General features: G+C 36.0%; 1 protein-coding gene across 3 annotated transcripts; it reads right to left on the bottom strand.

Moving 5' to 3' along the window:
- Positions 1 to 285: 285 nt before the first annotated feature.
- On the bottom strand, positions 286 to 16,638 carry ABHD13 (abhydrolase domain containing 13). 3 transcript variants are annotated; one of them, XM_078329896.1, is made up of 4 exons: positions 16,461 to 16,638; positions 13,702 to 13,827; positions 13,148 to 13,264; positions 286 to 5,391 (listed from the first exon to the last, which is right to left on the bottom strand). In XM_078329896.1, exon 4 carries the CDS (start codon positions 5,369 to 5,371, stop codon positions 4,358 to 4,360), a length of 1,014 nt encoding a protein of 337 aa, XP_078186022.1. In that variant the 5' UTR covers positions 5,372 to 5,391; positions 13,148 to 13,264; positions 13,702 to 13,827; positions 16,461 to 16,638; the 3' UTR covers positions 286 to 4,357. The 3 variants fall into 3 exon arrangements, with proteins under 3 accessions (XP_078186022.1, XP_078186066.1, XP_002742578.1); XM_078329940.1 differs by lacking the exon at positions 13,702 to 13,827; XM_002742532.7 differs by lacking the exons at positions 13,148 to 13,264; positions 13,702 to 13,827.
- Between the last annotated feature and the right edge of the window lie 118 nt (positions 16,639 to 16,756).

Genomic DNA, 16,756 nt, shown 5'->3' with positions numbered 1-16,756 from the left:
GTTAAAATGTATTCATTGCTAGATTCAATTAACTAAAGAAATGCATTAGGAACTATTCACAGCATGTAGTTTTAATATTAGCCTAAATTAAATGTATAACAGAGGATAATACTCTTCAGGGAAGGAAATATAAATCTATCTTCTATTTTTTATTAACACCATTACTAGAATAAAATTCATTAATTTCAGTGCAAATTCAGGAATTTCACCACTGAGACAACTTTAATGTCCTACTATAAAATTTTAGATTAACAATTTTTAAAAAAAGACTGAATGCGAACTATCTTAAGACATTAATCAAATTTTTAATGTACCAATTTATTGCATATGTCAGTACAGAAAAATAGAAAGTATATTTTAAAAGAAATTTATTGTAAAAAACAAATGTAAATGTTTGCTTGCCATGGTTAGCACACAATGTACTATGACATTCAAATTTGAGTTATAAAATTTTATTACTACTTCAAATAAAATATGGCAAATAACAAAAATATGATTTACATTATGAAATGGGATTAACTTACTTTATACTGAACATACTTGAATATGTTAAAAACAACTTGACTTTTCCATATACACTGTACTGACAGAAATCGTTATAAATTATGTTAAACACACACTCACCTGTTACATATGTATATATGGCACTTTTTGTAAAAAAGTGTCTCATACATTGTCCTATTTTTAAACTACATTTTAAGATACAAAATATAAATGGAGGTATATTTGCGCCATTTGGCAAAAATGCGTAGACTAGTATTAAGATGACTGCATTTATCTTGCCATACAAATGAATATATTATTTCCAATTTGCTAAAATGATATATATATATATATATGGTATTAAGAATAAGCAGAAAAACATTTCATTTTCTACCCTATCAGTTTAAAAAATAAATGTCTGTGCTCTGTCATTTCCATCTTTACCTGAGTAATATGAAAATACATAAATTTAAGTGGATAATCCAAAAGGGCTATTTATGACTAATTTTTCCTCTCACAGTGTTTAAAAATATATATAATTATCAAACATAATATGAAAAAGGGAGAGGAGAAAGATCAGTGGAAGATTTCAGTATCTCAATCATGATGTAAATTAAAAAGTGACTTCTGTGACATTCTTTACAAGTTTATCTTACCTATTCCTATCCTCAAGAAGAAAAGGGTCTCCTTAACATAAACTACTCTTAAGCTGAGCTTGAAAGATAATTTACAAAACATTAAATATATGGCCCTCATTCTTTAATTTCCCCAAACCTATTCCCACCAAGCCAAATCTTACAAACATAAGAAATGAATATGTAAGCATCAGATTGTATGAATTCTCAACAGGTACTACAACATAATTACTCCAGTGACATATTACCAAAGCTGTAATCTATGTAACTTTCGAGTTTCTACAGGTAATCATAAATTTAACCAGCCCTGTAACAAAATTCAGAACACCATTTTTATGAAAATATCAATTTTACAGTCAAAAATATAACTGCAAAAACATAGGGTAGTTGCAATGCCAAGTGTCCCAGTCACTTATTAGAAATGATTTGCATTCAAATGTTTTGCACTATTTCTGTTTCATCAATCTCATCAATTTATTTTCTATATCTAAATGTAAGAACTGTGTCAAACCTTCCTTTCTAGTTGTTTCTATCTTGCTAGTATTCTACTACCTGTCACAAATTATTTCTTCTCTTATTTTGCAGTATGCTTTTTAGGGTCCTTTTATACTTCTTTTTCACCAGTTTTTCCCCCCATAATGGATGTGGGATTTTATTCTAAATGAGCTGTATCTTGCCATAAGATCACTCTAGGATCCCCAAATTTACAGTAACTTAAAGCTCATTTGTAAACTCCTATAGCTGCTCTTGTATAAATGAGTCAGAAATTAATATACAAGATGGATACATATACTTCCATTCCCGCTAAGCAATGGGTACAAGGCGAAGGAGTGACCTTGAAGAAGTCTCATTTTACTAAGACCAATTGCTTTGGCCCCAAAACTGGAAATTATTTTCAAAAATGATGCCATGGGCTTCATGGACCCCATACTAAGTTTGTTTTCCACTTCTTACCGATCTAAGGAAACAGACTGGGATACAGATGCTAGTGAAGACAGATGTGGTACCACCCTAGGCACTGCCTCTGCCCTTAGCTGCAGAAAGAAGAAAGAGAAAGAGAGAGAGAGAGAGAGAGAGAGAGAGAGAGAGAGAGAGAGAGAGAGAGAGAGAAAGAGAGAGAGAGAGAAGGGGGGAGAGAGAGAGGGAGAGAGAAAGGCTCCTTAACCCTAAGAAGAGAATTAAGGGAGAGGATAGCAAACAAGTACTCTACAATTTTTGAAGTCCTGGCTTAAAATTTAAAAAGATAGTTTATAAACCTGGAATATCAAAAATAAAAAGCAGCATAAAAGCAAAGTACTGATGAAAATATAGCTTTTAGACCTCATCAGCATATTTAGAACTAAGGTTGATACATTTCTCCATAGTGTAATAGACTGATCACATAGAAACACAAGGTATTTTTTGTAAACTTTAAATAATGATACAAATATAAGGTATGCCATGTAAGCTCGTGTCTAACTATACATTTTGTTGTATTTTCTTTTTAATACATTAATATTTAGAATAGTCATTCTACATAGCAAGAACTGACAAGAAAAGTAGGCTTTAATTGTGAATTTATACATACAAAATATGCCTTCCATGATATGCATTACCAACTTGTTTTAAAAAGCAAGACTGTTTACATTTATAGAAAAAATTATTTTTAGAAATCATACTTGCTATAATTTATTTTTTCTAAATACTGGCATAAAGTGAGTAAGAATGCCATTTGGCAAAAGTATTTCTAGCCCTATCTCCATGGAAAAAATTTTAAATTGAGGTCAAGAGTATTGACCCATTATTTCTCTGTTCTAGTTGCTTGCAGAAAGCCATTAAATATAGCTAAAATATTCAAAATACTATATGTTAAAGCTGACACATTACACAGAACTCAATTGCATCTATTTTTTGAGGACTGCTTTAAACAACTTGGCACAATTATGACTCATAGCGTATACTTTTATTAAGGTAAATCCTGCAAGTTTCAAGGGGCTTTTTTTTTCTAAGTAAGATTTTGTTACTTTTCTACGCATCTAAATCCTACTTCCCACCTATGGCCACTTAATTGCTAAATGTGGTAACAGGTTCTATGTCAAAAAGCTCCAGAATTCCTTCACTCTCACATTCCGACATGTAAAAACTTTTATAACAAATAAATAAGACTTCCTAAAGCTGTCTTTTGATGTAGGAGTTCTATTTCACAGCAACTGGAACACTGTTGGGTTTTGTAACTTTTATTTTCAAGAAGTCCAAATGATGTCTTGCCTTTAGTGGGTTAGATATAGCTAGGTATTGGGACTTAAAATCAAATGTGCGGATTTTTGAAAAGTAGTATGTACAATTCTGTAATGATAAAAGACTTCCTAATTTAATTCTTAAGCAGTGTTCATCTTCACTGTGACTGCTATTAGTGGTTCAGCTGTAAACTTACAAAATCAACAGAATCTAAAATTCTCTTTGCCACCAAAGTTACAAATGTTAAAAAGTTCAAATATGCACATCAAAGCTGCAGTGAAATTCTAAATTTCTATTTCTACATGCCATGATCCAGACTGTGCCTAACAAAAACACGGTACATTTATATAGGAAAACAGGGTCCCATTTATTTGTAAGAAAAAGCTGGATCTCAGCATTCACCAGAGCAAAATTCAATGGCAACCTGCACATAGGTCTCAATTTCACTTCTTGCCAAAAACAAAATAGAATTTACATAAAAATAGATATAACCCAGATAACCATATACATCAGTATATGACCAGTGCTATTTACATTTAAAATGTTGCATTGCATAATTCAAGGAATAAAATACCATCATGCATTTCATTTAACTTTTAAGGTGAAAAATGCAGTTACAGAACTAAGTTTGCTTATCATGATTGTCCCAGTATTTACTTAAGTAGTAATACCCAAAGGTTTCTTGTTTACATATCTCCTTCCACATCTAGCTATTGATCTGTGTGAGATTACACCACTTCAGCAACAAGAAACTTTTGAACAATATCTTATATCGACATATTAAACTAAAGATATGAATACATAACCACATTGAAAGTTTTGATGAAAATGTATGAAATAATCCCAAGAATTATAGTTTTTCAATGTAAAAAACTATTTGGATCATCACAAAGGAGCACTGAAGTCCTTTCAAAGTTTAATGTCACTCTTCAGACAGGATACAGACATAACACTTCTAAAAGGAACATTCTTAACCATTCTGCACAAATTAAAACACAATGCAATAATCAAAATGGAAAACATCATATAATTGTTACATTAGATGAAGTTTTTGCCATTTCTTCAGGAGAATGGCTCTTTACAACTTCTTTGATGAACTGTTCAAGTGCAGTGAAATAGCCTTGGCACTGCCATGTATCATTGTGAGTCCCATCTGGAAAAATGGCTAATCTCTTAGTCCGAGATGGGGAGAGTTCATAAAGTTGTTTCATCATGACTGGTGGAATTAATTGATCTGAGAGTCCAGAGATGAAAAGAGAAGGCATTCTACACTGAGAGATTTTTCTGTAGGACAAAAATTTATTTTTGTAGCACCATAAAGGAAGGTAACGCATTGGAAAGAATGAAAATAAAGTGCTGGCCATATGTGGTATGCTTAAAAATGTGTTCTCCACCATAATGGCTGAAATCCTGTGTGAATTTTCAGAAGCCAAATGAATCGCTACTGCTCCACCCAAGGAACGGCCAAAAAGAAAAATTTTTGTTTTATCAAGGTCAGGTCTAGTCATCACATAGTCTAACACAGCTTCAGAATCTAAGTAGAGTCCTTCTTCACTTGCTTCTCCTTCACTTTTTCCATATCCTCGATAATCAACCAGCAAAAGGTTAACTTTGAGGTTAACCAACATAAGCAGTGCATTTGGCAACCTGTGACCTATGTTGCCTGCATTCCCATGAAAATAAATTATAGTTGGGGAATAGGGTGAATTGTCTCCAGTGTATCGTATCAAAATAAGATTTAGACGTATTCCATCTTTGGTTCTGATGAAAATGTTTTCATGTGGAATGCCCGTGGGCATGGGAACATAAAGACGTGAAGAGGATGGCTGTTCTGGAAAATAAAGCAATACATCCTGAAATTTATATAGAATACCTGCTATTGATATGAATATTAACAAAAGTAAGATAATGCCTCCATACAGATGAAAAGTCACGATTAAAGGTAAAAGAGAAATACGGCAGAGAGCCCAAGACCATGAAGCCAAAGCTATTAGCCATCTTTCAATAAAGTTCCACAGCATCCAGGACTTTTCCATTGTAGTTTTCTGTATGTATCCTAGAGAGAGAGAGAGAGTATCAGTAATTCAACATGTATCTATTATTTGCAAAAAAATTCATAATATAATAAACTATGGTACTAGGCCACACGTCATTGTTCAATATGGTAATAGGTATAACCCATCCACAAAAGTAGTGGCTATAATTTCCCTTGTGCTTTCTGTCCTCAACAGTTCCCTTTCTACCATAACCCTCCACTACCATATTTATGAAACACTAACATTCATCAAATCATATGCATTTTTAAAAAGTGCTGATTTACTGTCAGCTATCTTCATTTATAAGTTTCTCACTGATTCGACCAAAAAAAGTTGATGCTTTACTGTCAATTTTTTTTTTTCTTTAATGAGAAAATAGAAGCTCAGGAGCATAAGTAGACTGGCCATCATCTGGCTCCTGAGGTAGAAGAACGGGAGGCAAACAAGCACGATTCCAGAGCTCATGGTACATCTACTGTTAAGTTATGTATGTCCAGGGCAAACTGTACTGAAGAGGCAGTTCAGAAATTCTAACTTAGCAAGACCAATCTAATACACTTTGTCAATCTTTTTCATGTACCGTAGCAAAAACTAAAGAAACTAGGGTAAGGAGCTGGACAAAATAAAACAAAACAAAATGAACTAGGGTAAGAAAGAATAAAAGTATCTCCATCTCCACCTGGAAGTTTTAATACTAAACTTAAATAATTTACTCAAGTTAGCCACTAAATTCTAATACTGTATTATCTTTAAGAAAATGATTAATGATTTGTCCTTCATATCTAATTAAAAATAAATATCAGATTACTGGTGTCATGAGATAGAAAGTTTCACATCATGGGGTCAACAGATTGCTAAAGTGTATTGATAAGGCAATAAATACTTGAGGGTGAAGTGTGAAACAAATGCATAGAAATTCTCCAAGAACCAGCAAAGTAACAAAGGAACAGAAAACCAAACACTGTATGTTCTCACTCATAGGCAGGTGTTGAACAATGAGAACACATGGGCACAGGGAGAGGAATATCACACATGATATTCCTTGAGGGGTGGGGAGCTAGGGGAGGGAAAGTGTGGGGTGGGGAGGGATAACATTGGGAGAAATGCCTGATGTAGGTGACGGGGGATGGAGGCAGCAAACCACTGTGGCATGTGTATAACTATGCAACAATCCTGCAAGATCTGCACATGTACCCCAGAAGTTGAAGTACAATAAAAACAAAAGAATAAAAAAAATTTTTTTAAAGAAATTCTCCAAGAACCAGAGATAAATGAAGTAAAATGACTCGCTGGAGAACAATTTTTTAAAATATGCAACTGATATAAAGAAAGTAAAGAAAAACTACTAAGATAAGTTTTTGTTTTCAAAAGGTTTATACATGTTATCTTAAAAATGCAAAAGAACTGAGATATGTTACAAATTGTCTTATGTACTATTCATCTACTTATGCTTACTTACTGAATTTTTTAAAAAAATTTCCTTTTTTCCCACTAACCAAACTGCTATAAAGAAGTTATAGATTGATTATAAAAACAAGGTGGACGATTTAACATATTTGATTTTTTATTATTATTTCACTAAACACAGACTTTTACATTTGAATTCTTATTCAAATGAACCTTTTTAAACATAAACCGACATTTTTCCCTGATTTCCCAGAAATCAACACTGCCACCCAGTGGTAGCAAATTTTATTATTGTATCACATCCTCCCTGAATAACTGTATTTATCACCTATTTCCAGTCTCAGTTGCCTTTTCAGTAGAATAAGAGTTTTTAAAATGCTTACTATAAGGCTGGTCAATAGTATGAAGATTAATAATAATAAGAGCATTCATAAATGTTATAGACATGTTAACTTTATTTGGTTTTGTGACTAGTATTTCTGGCTCTACTTTCTTAACTGTGTTCTGCCCAAATTAGTTCTTATTTAAAAAATTATCACAAAGCCAGATAAAATAGCTCCAAATACATGAATAAAGCATATTTTAAAATTTGAATCTTATATTTACATTTGTATAAATTTACACAGTTAAACTTTCAAGTAATAAACTCTGAAAAGTTATTTTTGTTTTATAGCCTCCAATATCTAATTTTAGAAAACGATACTGAATTTAAATCTATAAAGCTAGGAAGTATATTTCTCTTTTTCACTATTGCATATCTAATGTCTAGTACAGCACTTTTTATATACTTATGACTAAAACATTTTAAATAATCTAATTACATATACAAATTAAATTTATTTAAAAAAATAAATATTCTGAGAAGTGGGCATATACGCTTAAAACGACTTCAGAAAAATGGGCATATTTGTTTGGGTCTATCACTGGCTAGGAATAACAAAAGATAAACTTACAGTTTTCCACAAAACATTCCTGAAAAGTCAAATTAACTGTTTTGTGATAAACAATCATAATCTTACAGTGAGTTGTTACACTATGAAGGTCGAAATAAAAGTCAATTCATCTTGAGTAATATCAAATGGAAGTCATTTTAAAGAATAAGTTAATAAAAAATTGCTCTGGGGTGGTGAGGTGCGTGGACATGGGTTTTTAAAATATATTCTTATATTGGTGGTCTAGAATAAGAACTCCACTCATGGATTGCCTTATTTTTATCTAACCCTACTTACCAATAATCTCTGTTCCCTGGTCTGTATAATATGTACTTCCACTCAAAGGTGTTCTTAAAGAAACCAGGACGAATGAACAATATCAGGAAGGATTTTTAATTTACTCAATTTGCTGAAAGTATCAGTGAAGCACAATTACCATGCACCATCTGGTGAGATATAAAAGCAACTTCATACCCAGATGTTATGAGAATCAATAAAAACAAGCACTGCTGCTAATAAAGTCAATTGCACAGATCCTACAGCCAGCATTATGTTTTCTATTTATTTTGTCAGTTAGTGTAAATAAAGGGTTAACAAAGCCTTTCTCCCTCTTCAGATAAAAAATGACCTCTCCTTAACCTTCCTGCACTGTTTCCCTGGAAACATGATAAAGGTGGGATATCAGCTGTGTTTCTAAGCAACACTGTAGTAAAAATGGCTCCTACCGATGAGCAACATCTGGATTGAGGGGAGAGTGAGCAGGGCTGAACATGCCCAGTAAGAAGTATAAACAGAGGCTTTTCAAAACGAATATGACTTGTAATTGGCTTGTCATTTGCTTAGTCCTGGATGCTATACTTATATGCTGTTAGAAGAGGACACTGTTTCCTGCAGAGCATTAAGGAGATAAGCCAGGGTGGCATTCACTCCCATCCTTGTATCATTTTCCACTAAACCTGAGCTATCATCTAGGAACAACATACCTAACACTGACATTTTGGATTTTCCTTCCCATAATTTTCAAAAATCCAGAGAGGCTGATGCACAGCAGGGTCCACTATGGTCTACTGGGTCTTGTGAGTATGAATGCCCAGTTGACCCCAAGACCACTGCTACTAGTCATGAAGAATGAGGGAGGCAGGCATCAAGTATGTCCTATGTGGTAAAACATAAAACGTGTCTTCAGAAGAGATGTATTGTTTGTCAGGTTATTCTGCATGTGAAATCCACTTGCTGATAACATCTCAGAGTGATAAAAATCAGGAAAAAGGATGCATTTAATACACTCAAAGCTTATACCAATTAGAAGGGTTGCTGAGTGGGAGAGCAAGTAAGACCTGTTCTATGGGGAATATAGAAATGTAGATAATCAATTACTTCTCATCTTCCATTCTTCTTTTACATCATTATTGCATGTATTTTTAACCTTGTGCCTACATCTTAAAATGAATACCTGACAGTCCCACTTCTCAACTGTTTGCCATGTTAACAGATCTGCTATTACATGTCAAACATCTCTAAAACCTACCTATGAATTTAACCTCCCCCAGTAACTCCTTAACCATTTACTATCTGAGAATTTGATGACTGAATTCTCATAATAATCTCATAAAATGTAAACTTCACTTTAAAATATATCTAGTGGATTTTTCTCAATCCACACTGCAATACCAGACCCCCAAAGTGTCATCTGCGGTTGACTTGTCCTCTATACTCAAATTGCTGTTTCTCTCTGCTCTATACCCTGAAAAGCAGGCATTTCTCCAAGGTCTTATCCACTGTCTTTTAAGTTATTACGTTCTTTTCCTCAGTGATTTCATTCCTTCTAATGTCTCCAATTATCACACCTGTGTATGAATTATTCCCAATCTACAAGTCTACTCTTTATCTACAATCTCAATTTACCTGTTCCTCATGCGCCTGATGCTTCACCGATATTTCTAATTTACCTAAAATAAACGCATCCTGCTCCCTTCCCAACATTTTTCAGACTTTATGCTAATTATGCACAAAAAAGCTGGATGTGTAAACAAATACATTTTTTAAAAACACAGGATATGTAGACTAAGATTTAAATATTACAGTTTATTATAACCTGTACTGGTCTTGTATTTGAATGAAAAAAAAATCAACCTTAGAAATAACTTTTATGCTTTTTAAATGAAATGGTTCGAGGTGTCATATTGATACTAGTGAGCATGTCTCCAAAAATAATCTACTGAAACGATGACTCATCTTTATTGTAATGTATTGTATAGATAAATTATATGATTGTTTTCCTTTTAAAAGAATAGTTTTGAAGTATTAGTGACATCCTGCTAAACTACATAAGTAGTTTGATTATCTGATGAAATTTAAGATATGGTACTCATCTTGAGGACTTATGGTCCTAATTGGCTTGCTGTAGTCCCCTCTAGTGCTCTTTACTTCCTGTCTCTATATTTAAGTCCATTACGGGTATACAACAAACAATTTGAGACTAAAAATAAGAGTAATCTAGAACTGCAAAGCTCTCAGACCACCTTGCCAGCCAGCAGTGTTCGCTGAATGGCAAGTCAGGTAATGGAATGAGAGATGGCCATACTTATCTGGTCTCTACTAATCCTCTCCTGTGCTCTCATATAGGTACCTGGAAGATCACAACTAGTTCAATTTTTAAGAAAAAATATTTAAATTAAACAATTATTTTATAAACTGATGCTTTGAAAAAGAGAGATGAGTATTGAAGTCATGTCCACTACCAATGGTATGAGTCCTCAGAATACACTGCAGGCTCCCAGGGGAGCTGTGAAACCCAGCGTGGACCACTGAAGCAGTCCCATAGTTGATTTCCCAGCCTCTTCCAGAAGAGACGGTCATCAGATTCCAATGCATCCTTCTATACTAGACAGCCCTGGCTCTCAAGTAGCTTGTGATCTACTCAGCAACATTCAAGCAACTCTTGAGCTACTCGGGAGACAGGTATAGATATAAATAACTACATATCTAACACAATTTCATTTAATTATAGAGCAGACAAAGAAAAATCAAAGAAAGATGACAATTGTCCTTAAATATACCAAAGGAAAATCAAAACCTTAACTCTATCTTTCCTTTACAACTTAATTTTAGAAGTCTCTGGATTTCATCAAGGTTGACTACTTAGAGAAACTGAGTAGAAACTTATGCAATCTTTTAAAAGCAGGACAAAGCGTAACTCCAGGGTTAAGAATCTCTATTACTTTCCATCAAACAGCTGCCTGTGACACATTTTTATTCATTTAGCACGATTATTCACAGAAACTGCAAGTATTCAGCATAATCTAAATAAGTACTTGGCAAGGACAGCATAGAAGAATTTAGAGCTGTTCAACTGGATGAACACTAAGAGCGCTACTAAATCTGAGATCTTTCAATGCTAGTGGTTCTCAAAAGGCGGTCAGAACGCTGAGGGTCCCCAAGACCCTCTAATGGGGTCCACAAGATCAATATTATGGTCATAATAATACTAAAATGTCATTTACCTTTTCCACTGTTTGACATTTGCACTAATGGTGCATAAGCAATTGGGTAAAATTGCTGGTGCCTTTACAAGAATCAAGGTAGTGGCCTCACGTGTTGGAGTCACTACCATCAACTCACAGTAAATGAGAGAACAACTTGCAGTTTTACTTACAAATGTCATAGAAGTAGTAATAAAAAATTATATCTCAACAAGTCCACATCTTTTTAACACATTGTGTGACAAATGTGTGACAAAATTGGAAGCACACATAAAGCACTTTGTGCTGTGTATTGAAATACATTTAAACTGTGAGCTGAACTTGCTGCTTTGTTCTAACATTTTTATTTTAAAAGACAACTGATGAACTATGTTTGTTCAGACTTGGAGGTCTGGCAGATTATTTTCTTTTCTTTTTTTTTTTTTGAGACGGAGTTTCGCTCTTGTTACCCAGGCTGGAGTGCAATGGCGCGATCTCGGCTCACCGCAACCCCCGCCTCCTGGGTTCAGGCAATTCTCCTGCCTCAGCCTCTTGAGTAGCTGAGATTACAGGCACGTGCCACCATGCCCAGCTAATTTTTTTGTGTATTTTCAGTCAACCACCATGTTGACAAGGATGGTCTCAATCTCTTGACCTCGTGATCCACCCGCCTCGGCCTCCCAAAGTGCTGGGATTACAGGCTTGAGCCACCGCGCCCGGCCTATTTTCTAGAAAATGAATGTGGTTGCCAATAGTTCCTCGATACCTTAAGAGACCTTTTGATGGAACTGTGGTAATCTATTAATATTAATGTGTTACCATTTGGAAGAATCTGCATTAACTCAGTAAACCAATATATTCCAAATGACCAACGAATGGATGTCACAAAATAAAGCAGACATCAGTAAAACTTCACTACAAACCAATAGATTTTGATGTTAACAGAGACAAAAGATTCTCTGATGCAGGTTTCAGATGGCACGATGTAACTGACCTTTAAGGAAGTGCCACCTGTTGAGCAATGGAGTAGACCAAAGAGTGTCCACAATTCTCTATTACAATACTCCTCCCTATACAACTACACATTTGTGTAAGCCTGACTTTCTTTATGTTTCATGAAAAGAACCCAATAATCTGCCTGCCTTCTATCAGGCACACATTAAAGATACTTACAAAAATATAAAATAATGCCATACATCTATTTGTTGTAATTATAATTGTTTTATATAAAATGTTGTTTATGTGATATGTAATTAACCTATTACTATTTTAAAATTAAAACTTCCAGTTTTAACTTACACACTTTATAAACTTCCAGTTTTAATTTCTAACCCAATAAATATCTATATAATCCACATACACACACACAAAAAATCTTTGGCTCTTTACATTTCTAAAATACAAAGGGGTCTGACACCAAAACATTTGAGAACCACTGTTCCATACTATTTAACCATATAATTGTATTGCCTTATTCCCCAGAGACTTGCCTTCTTCAAATTAAGAATATTACATTTATTTAAATCCTTTCTACCTTATAACATATATAAATATATTTAATGGTTTTTACCCAGTAATATTTTCTCCAAAAATTAAAAATAAATAAAAACTTAAATATAACAAGAACTGAAACCCAAATTACAGGAGTAAATACATTTTAATTATTGCCATAAGGTTAGTAGGAGAGTCAACTAGACAAAACTATTATATAATAAATAATACTTTATCATAAAAAATATATTTTAATGAAGGTCAGAACTGCCCTACAAATTAAATTCTAGTTATTCTAATTATTTTTAATTACAAAAGTGTACATTGGGCCATGCATGGTGGCTCATGTCTGCAATCCTAGCACTTTGGGAAGCCAAGGAGAGCAGATTGCATGAGCTCAGGAGTTTGAGACTAGCCTGGGCATTATGGTAAAACACCATCTCTATAAAAAATAAAAAAAATTAGCTGGGCGTGGTGGCACTTGCCTGTAATCCCAGCTTCTAGGGAGGCTGAGGTACGAGAATCATTTGAACTCAAGAGTCGAGGTTGCAGCGAGCTGAGATCATGCCACTGCACTCCAGCCTGGGCGACACAGCAAAACTCTGTCTCAAAAAATAAAAGAAGTGTACATTGTATTGCATATTGCATATGTGAGTTACAGATTCTGCCACTAGCAAAGGGTCTTTTAGAAATACAAAAGAAATGCATTATCTACAGGTGGATTACAGTGAATTTCCCAAAAACAATTTGGCACAAGGCTAAACAATTTTAAATACAATTAAAAAGTCCTAAGTCATAAATGCACTATTATTTCTTTAAAGATCTTTAAGTCCATCCTAAATTGATATTTTGGTAACACCTTGTTTAAAAATAAAAACTGTTCCTACATTTAAAAAAAGATGCCTACAAGTGAAAGAACAATGTGAAGGTTCAAGTGAAGACTTTAAGAAGTGGAAAGCAAGTTCATGTGTCATTGCCAACATCCACAACCCAGCGGAGGAGCAGAAGGACCCCACACCCCACGGTGCTCATTAATTACTTTGGGTGAATCACAGCTTCCGATCACGTCTGAAGTAATGTGGAACTCAGATTCAGAATTCTTACATCAATCTCTCTCCTTCTCTGTTAAGAACTGGGAAGTCAGGAAACCATGCCAGTTGCACGGCTGAAATGAAAACACAAATAGCTGCTATCAAGGTGTTGGAGACACCACAGAATGAATTATCTATTTCCCTAATGGTTACCCACATGCCATCAATAATGAAAAAGTGTGTATTAATAGTCCTATGGGACAAAAGAACAGTAACTGCCTATGGAGATGCTGGATAATAACTGGATAGTTCAAGGAGCATTTTTAACTAGGATTTGAATCTGCATGAGAAGAGAGCTCAAAAATTATACCAAGCAGCAACTTAGTAGCTTTTTTGTGCTTGAAAGTCTTGGCAAATGAAGTCAACTCTGGCAGAAGTAAAATGAGAGATTATTGTTACTATGGAAGCCAACCACAATTTTTTCTGAGATTATAAATATCTGAAATGTTTTTTAAAAAATCCACAAGCCTAAAACTGTAGTGATGTTAGGGTGATAATGAAATTCACAAAAAGTTTCCAATTTATAAACGGGCAATGTTCCAAAACTTTACCTATAAACAAGATGGATGAAACTTAGCATTTTTGTTTTGTCTAAAACCGATGTTATACAACACTGAGTATGTGAAAGTAAGTCCAACTAGAAGCCTTACTGGAAGTGGCTAGATTCTCAGGCTAGCTCATAAATGCATGTAGTCCATGTATTGGAAATACTACATCTTTACAAGGGATTTCAGCAGAATGTACTGTAGTAGGAGTTAACACCATGTGAAACAGTAACATAAAACGTAATAATGTATTATGAAATCTGTCATTTGAGGGAAAAAAAATCTTAATTAGAGGAACTATAGAGTGTTTTTAAAGTCTACACAAAAAGAGGCTATTTAAAGGTCTTAAGATTTTCCTGGGGCAACTAAATAGAAAGATTTCAGAATCTGAGTAATATATTAAAAGAAACAGAAAAAGAGAATAAATCATGGGAAAACGTTAGATCCAACAGTTTCCCGTACCTATCACTAAGTTATATAGCTAGCCCAGGGCAACTTGGTTAGTAAACTCTCTTATTCATATGCCAAGAGGCCATCGATGTGCCCGAGAGGACGGCAGTGTGCGAAGAGCTACCTGTAGGTACCTGGCTTGCTTTCATCATTCCAAGCTAACTATGGGAGGCAGTGTGGTACAATGGAAAGGAGACTGTTCTCAGGCACGGTCTGTTAATAGGTAGCTTTTGCCAATTCACTTAGCCTCTCTGAATATATATTTCTTCATATATAGGAGGAGGATAAAAGATTAAATTTAAACACTGTTGAGATAAAATGCAATAGTGTGTTAATAAGTGCAGCTACTTCTATGAGACAAAATTTACATTACTTTATTATCTACTATAGAAGAATATGTGAAATTAAGTACAACTGGAAGTCCTACTGGTGGTTCTGGATTAAATAATGGATATGATTCCCTAGAGGCTACCACATCTGACAGGAAATAATCAGAGCAATGCCCTATTTGTCGGTTAAAACCAAGCTCAGAAAGTAGATCCTCCAGAAAGCTTGCCTTGGACCCCTACTCCCTACTGCCACCCATTCCATATTCTGTAGTTTTTGCAAACTGAGGTGGCAAAACTTACTATTACAGCGTAATTAACCTGCTTACACAGGCTGTGAGCCCCTTGATAACAGAGACTCCATCCGGTTCAACTCTACATTTTCAGTACGAAGCAGTGCCTGATGCATAGCGAGCACCTAGGATATCATGACAGTAACACTAAATGGGCAATCACAAAATCACAAAAAATGGGCAATCACAATTTTGTTTACACAGTAAAACAAAATTTTAGTCAAAGATGAGTGATTGCCCTAAGCATGAAGAGAAGTACTGATCCACCACCCGTATACCCTCAAAAGAGATCAGTGAAAATGAAACATCAACACTCAAAGCCAATATATGCATCTCTTTCTATACAGTTACTATTACACAGTAAACATTTGTTAAATGCGGATGGACATTTTTGTGGTTTTGATACCTTGGGCTAGTAAACACTAGTAATGCATTTTACTTAAATGCTGACTAAATTCTACAGCAAAATTGACTTCGATTGTATGGGTGCTTTTTGCATGTTTCTTGAATACCCCAGAACTTCCTGCCAGGGTATTCACAGGTCTAAACCTGTTAATGGCGTGATTAGGTCGCGATTCTCCCTCCCTCCAACCTAGTAGCTAGAATTTTTCTATTTTACTTTGCAAGTCTGTGTGGGAGGGTGGTGGAGAGGAGGATTGGATTTTAAGGACCCTGGGTTTGTACACATTACTGGAAATAAAATCGACACCGAACACGAAGATACGTTTTAGGTTCCAATTACAAAACGACACCTGGCGAGCCTCTGGCAATGCGCGCACCTTAGTTTCCAAAACAGGTATGTGGCTTCAGTTCGCTGCACCTGGTGAGGGGTGAGCGGAGTGGGGGCGGACGGCCGGGCTTCAGCCAGGAAAGGCACGGCGCCCCGGGCGGGTCCCCCACAGCCCCCGACGCTCGGTACCCCCGATAAGCCCCCACCACCCAGGAAGCCGCACGGGCCCCGGGGCTCTCCCCACCCGCCTCCCGGGAGGGTTTCGCGCCGGCGCTAAGGAGCCGGCGGCTCCCTGCTACCCTCCCCGAAGGCGCGGACCGGCGCTCGGGCCCCGCGGGATCGGCGTCCCGGGGCTGCACTTACTCAGACTCGCGGACAGACTGCGCAGTCGGCCGCGGGCACGAAACCGGGCGCCGCGCAGCAGCGTGCCCCAGCGTCGCTTCCGTCGCTCCTCATCGTCCTCCTCCAGCCCAGGGGCCGCTGCCGTCGCCACGGTCTAGCCCGGAGCTCCTGCAGCGCGTCGCTCAGCGGCCCCACTTCCGGCCCCCGCTCGGGTGTCGCCGGCAAATGCCCCCGCCGGCTCCCACATAACCTGTTCTCCGTCTTTCCTCCCGGAGTGGGAACCCTGCCCGTTCTCCCGAGCATGCGCAGAAGCGGCT

Source organism: Callithrix jacchus, chromosome 1, assembly GCF_049354715.1.
Source record: "Callithrix jacchus isolate 240 chromosome 1, calJac240_pri, whole genome shotgun sequence".
NCBI lineage: Eukaryota > Metazoa > Chordata > Mammalia > Primates > Cebidae > Callithrix > Callithrix jacchus.
Note: the sequence above shows the minus strand (reverse complement) of the source record. Positions and strands in the feature narration are given on the sequence as shown.

Bases quoted from the DNA above. Each gene is read 5' to 3' on its own strand.
- ABHD13 (XM_078329896.1), bottom strand. From the start codon at position 5,371: ATGGAAAAGTCCTGGATGCTGTGGAACTTTATTGAAAGATGGCTAATA.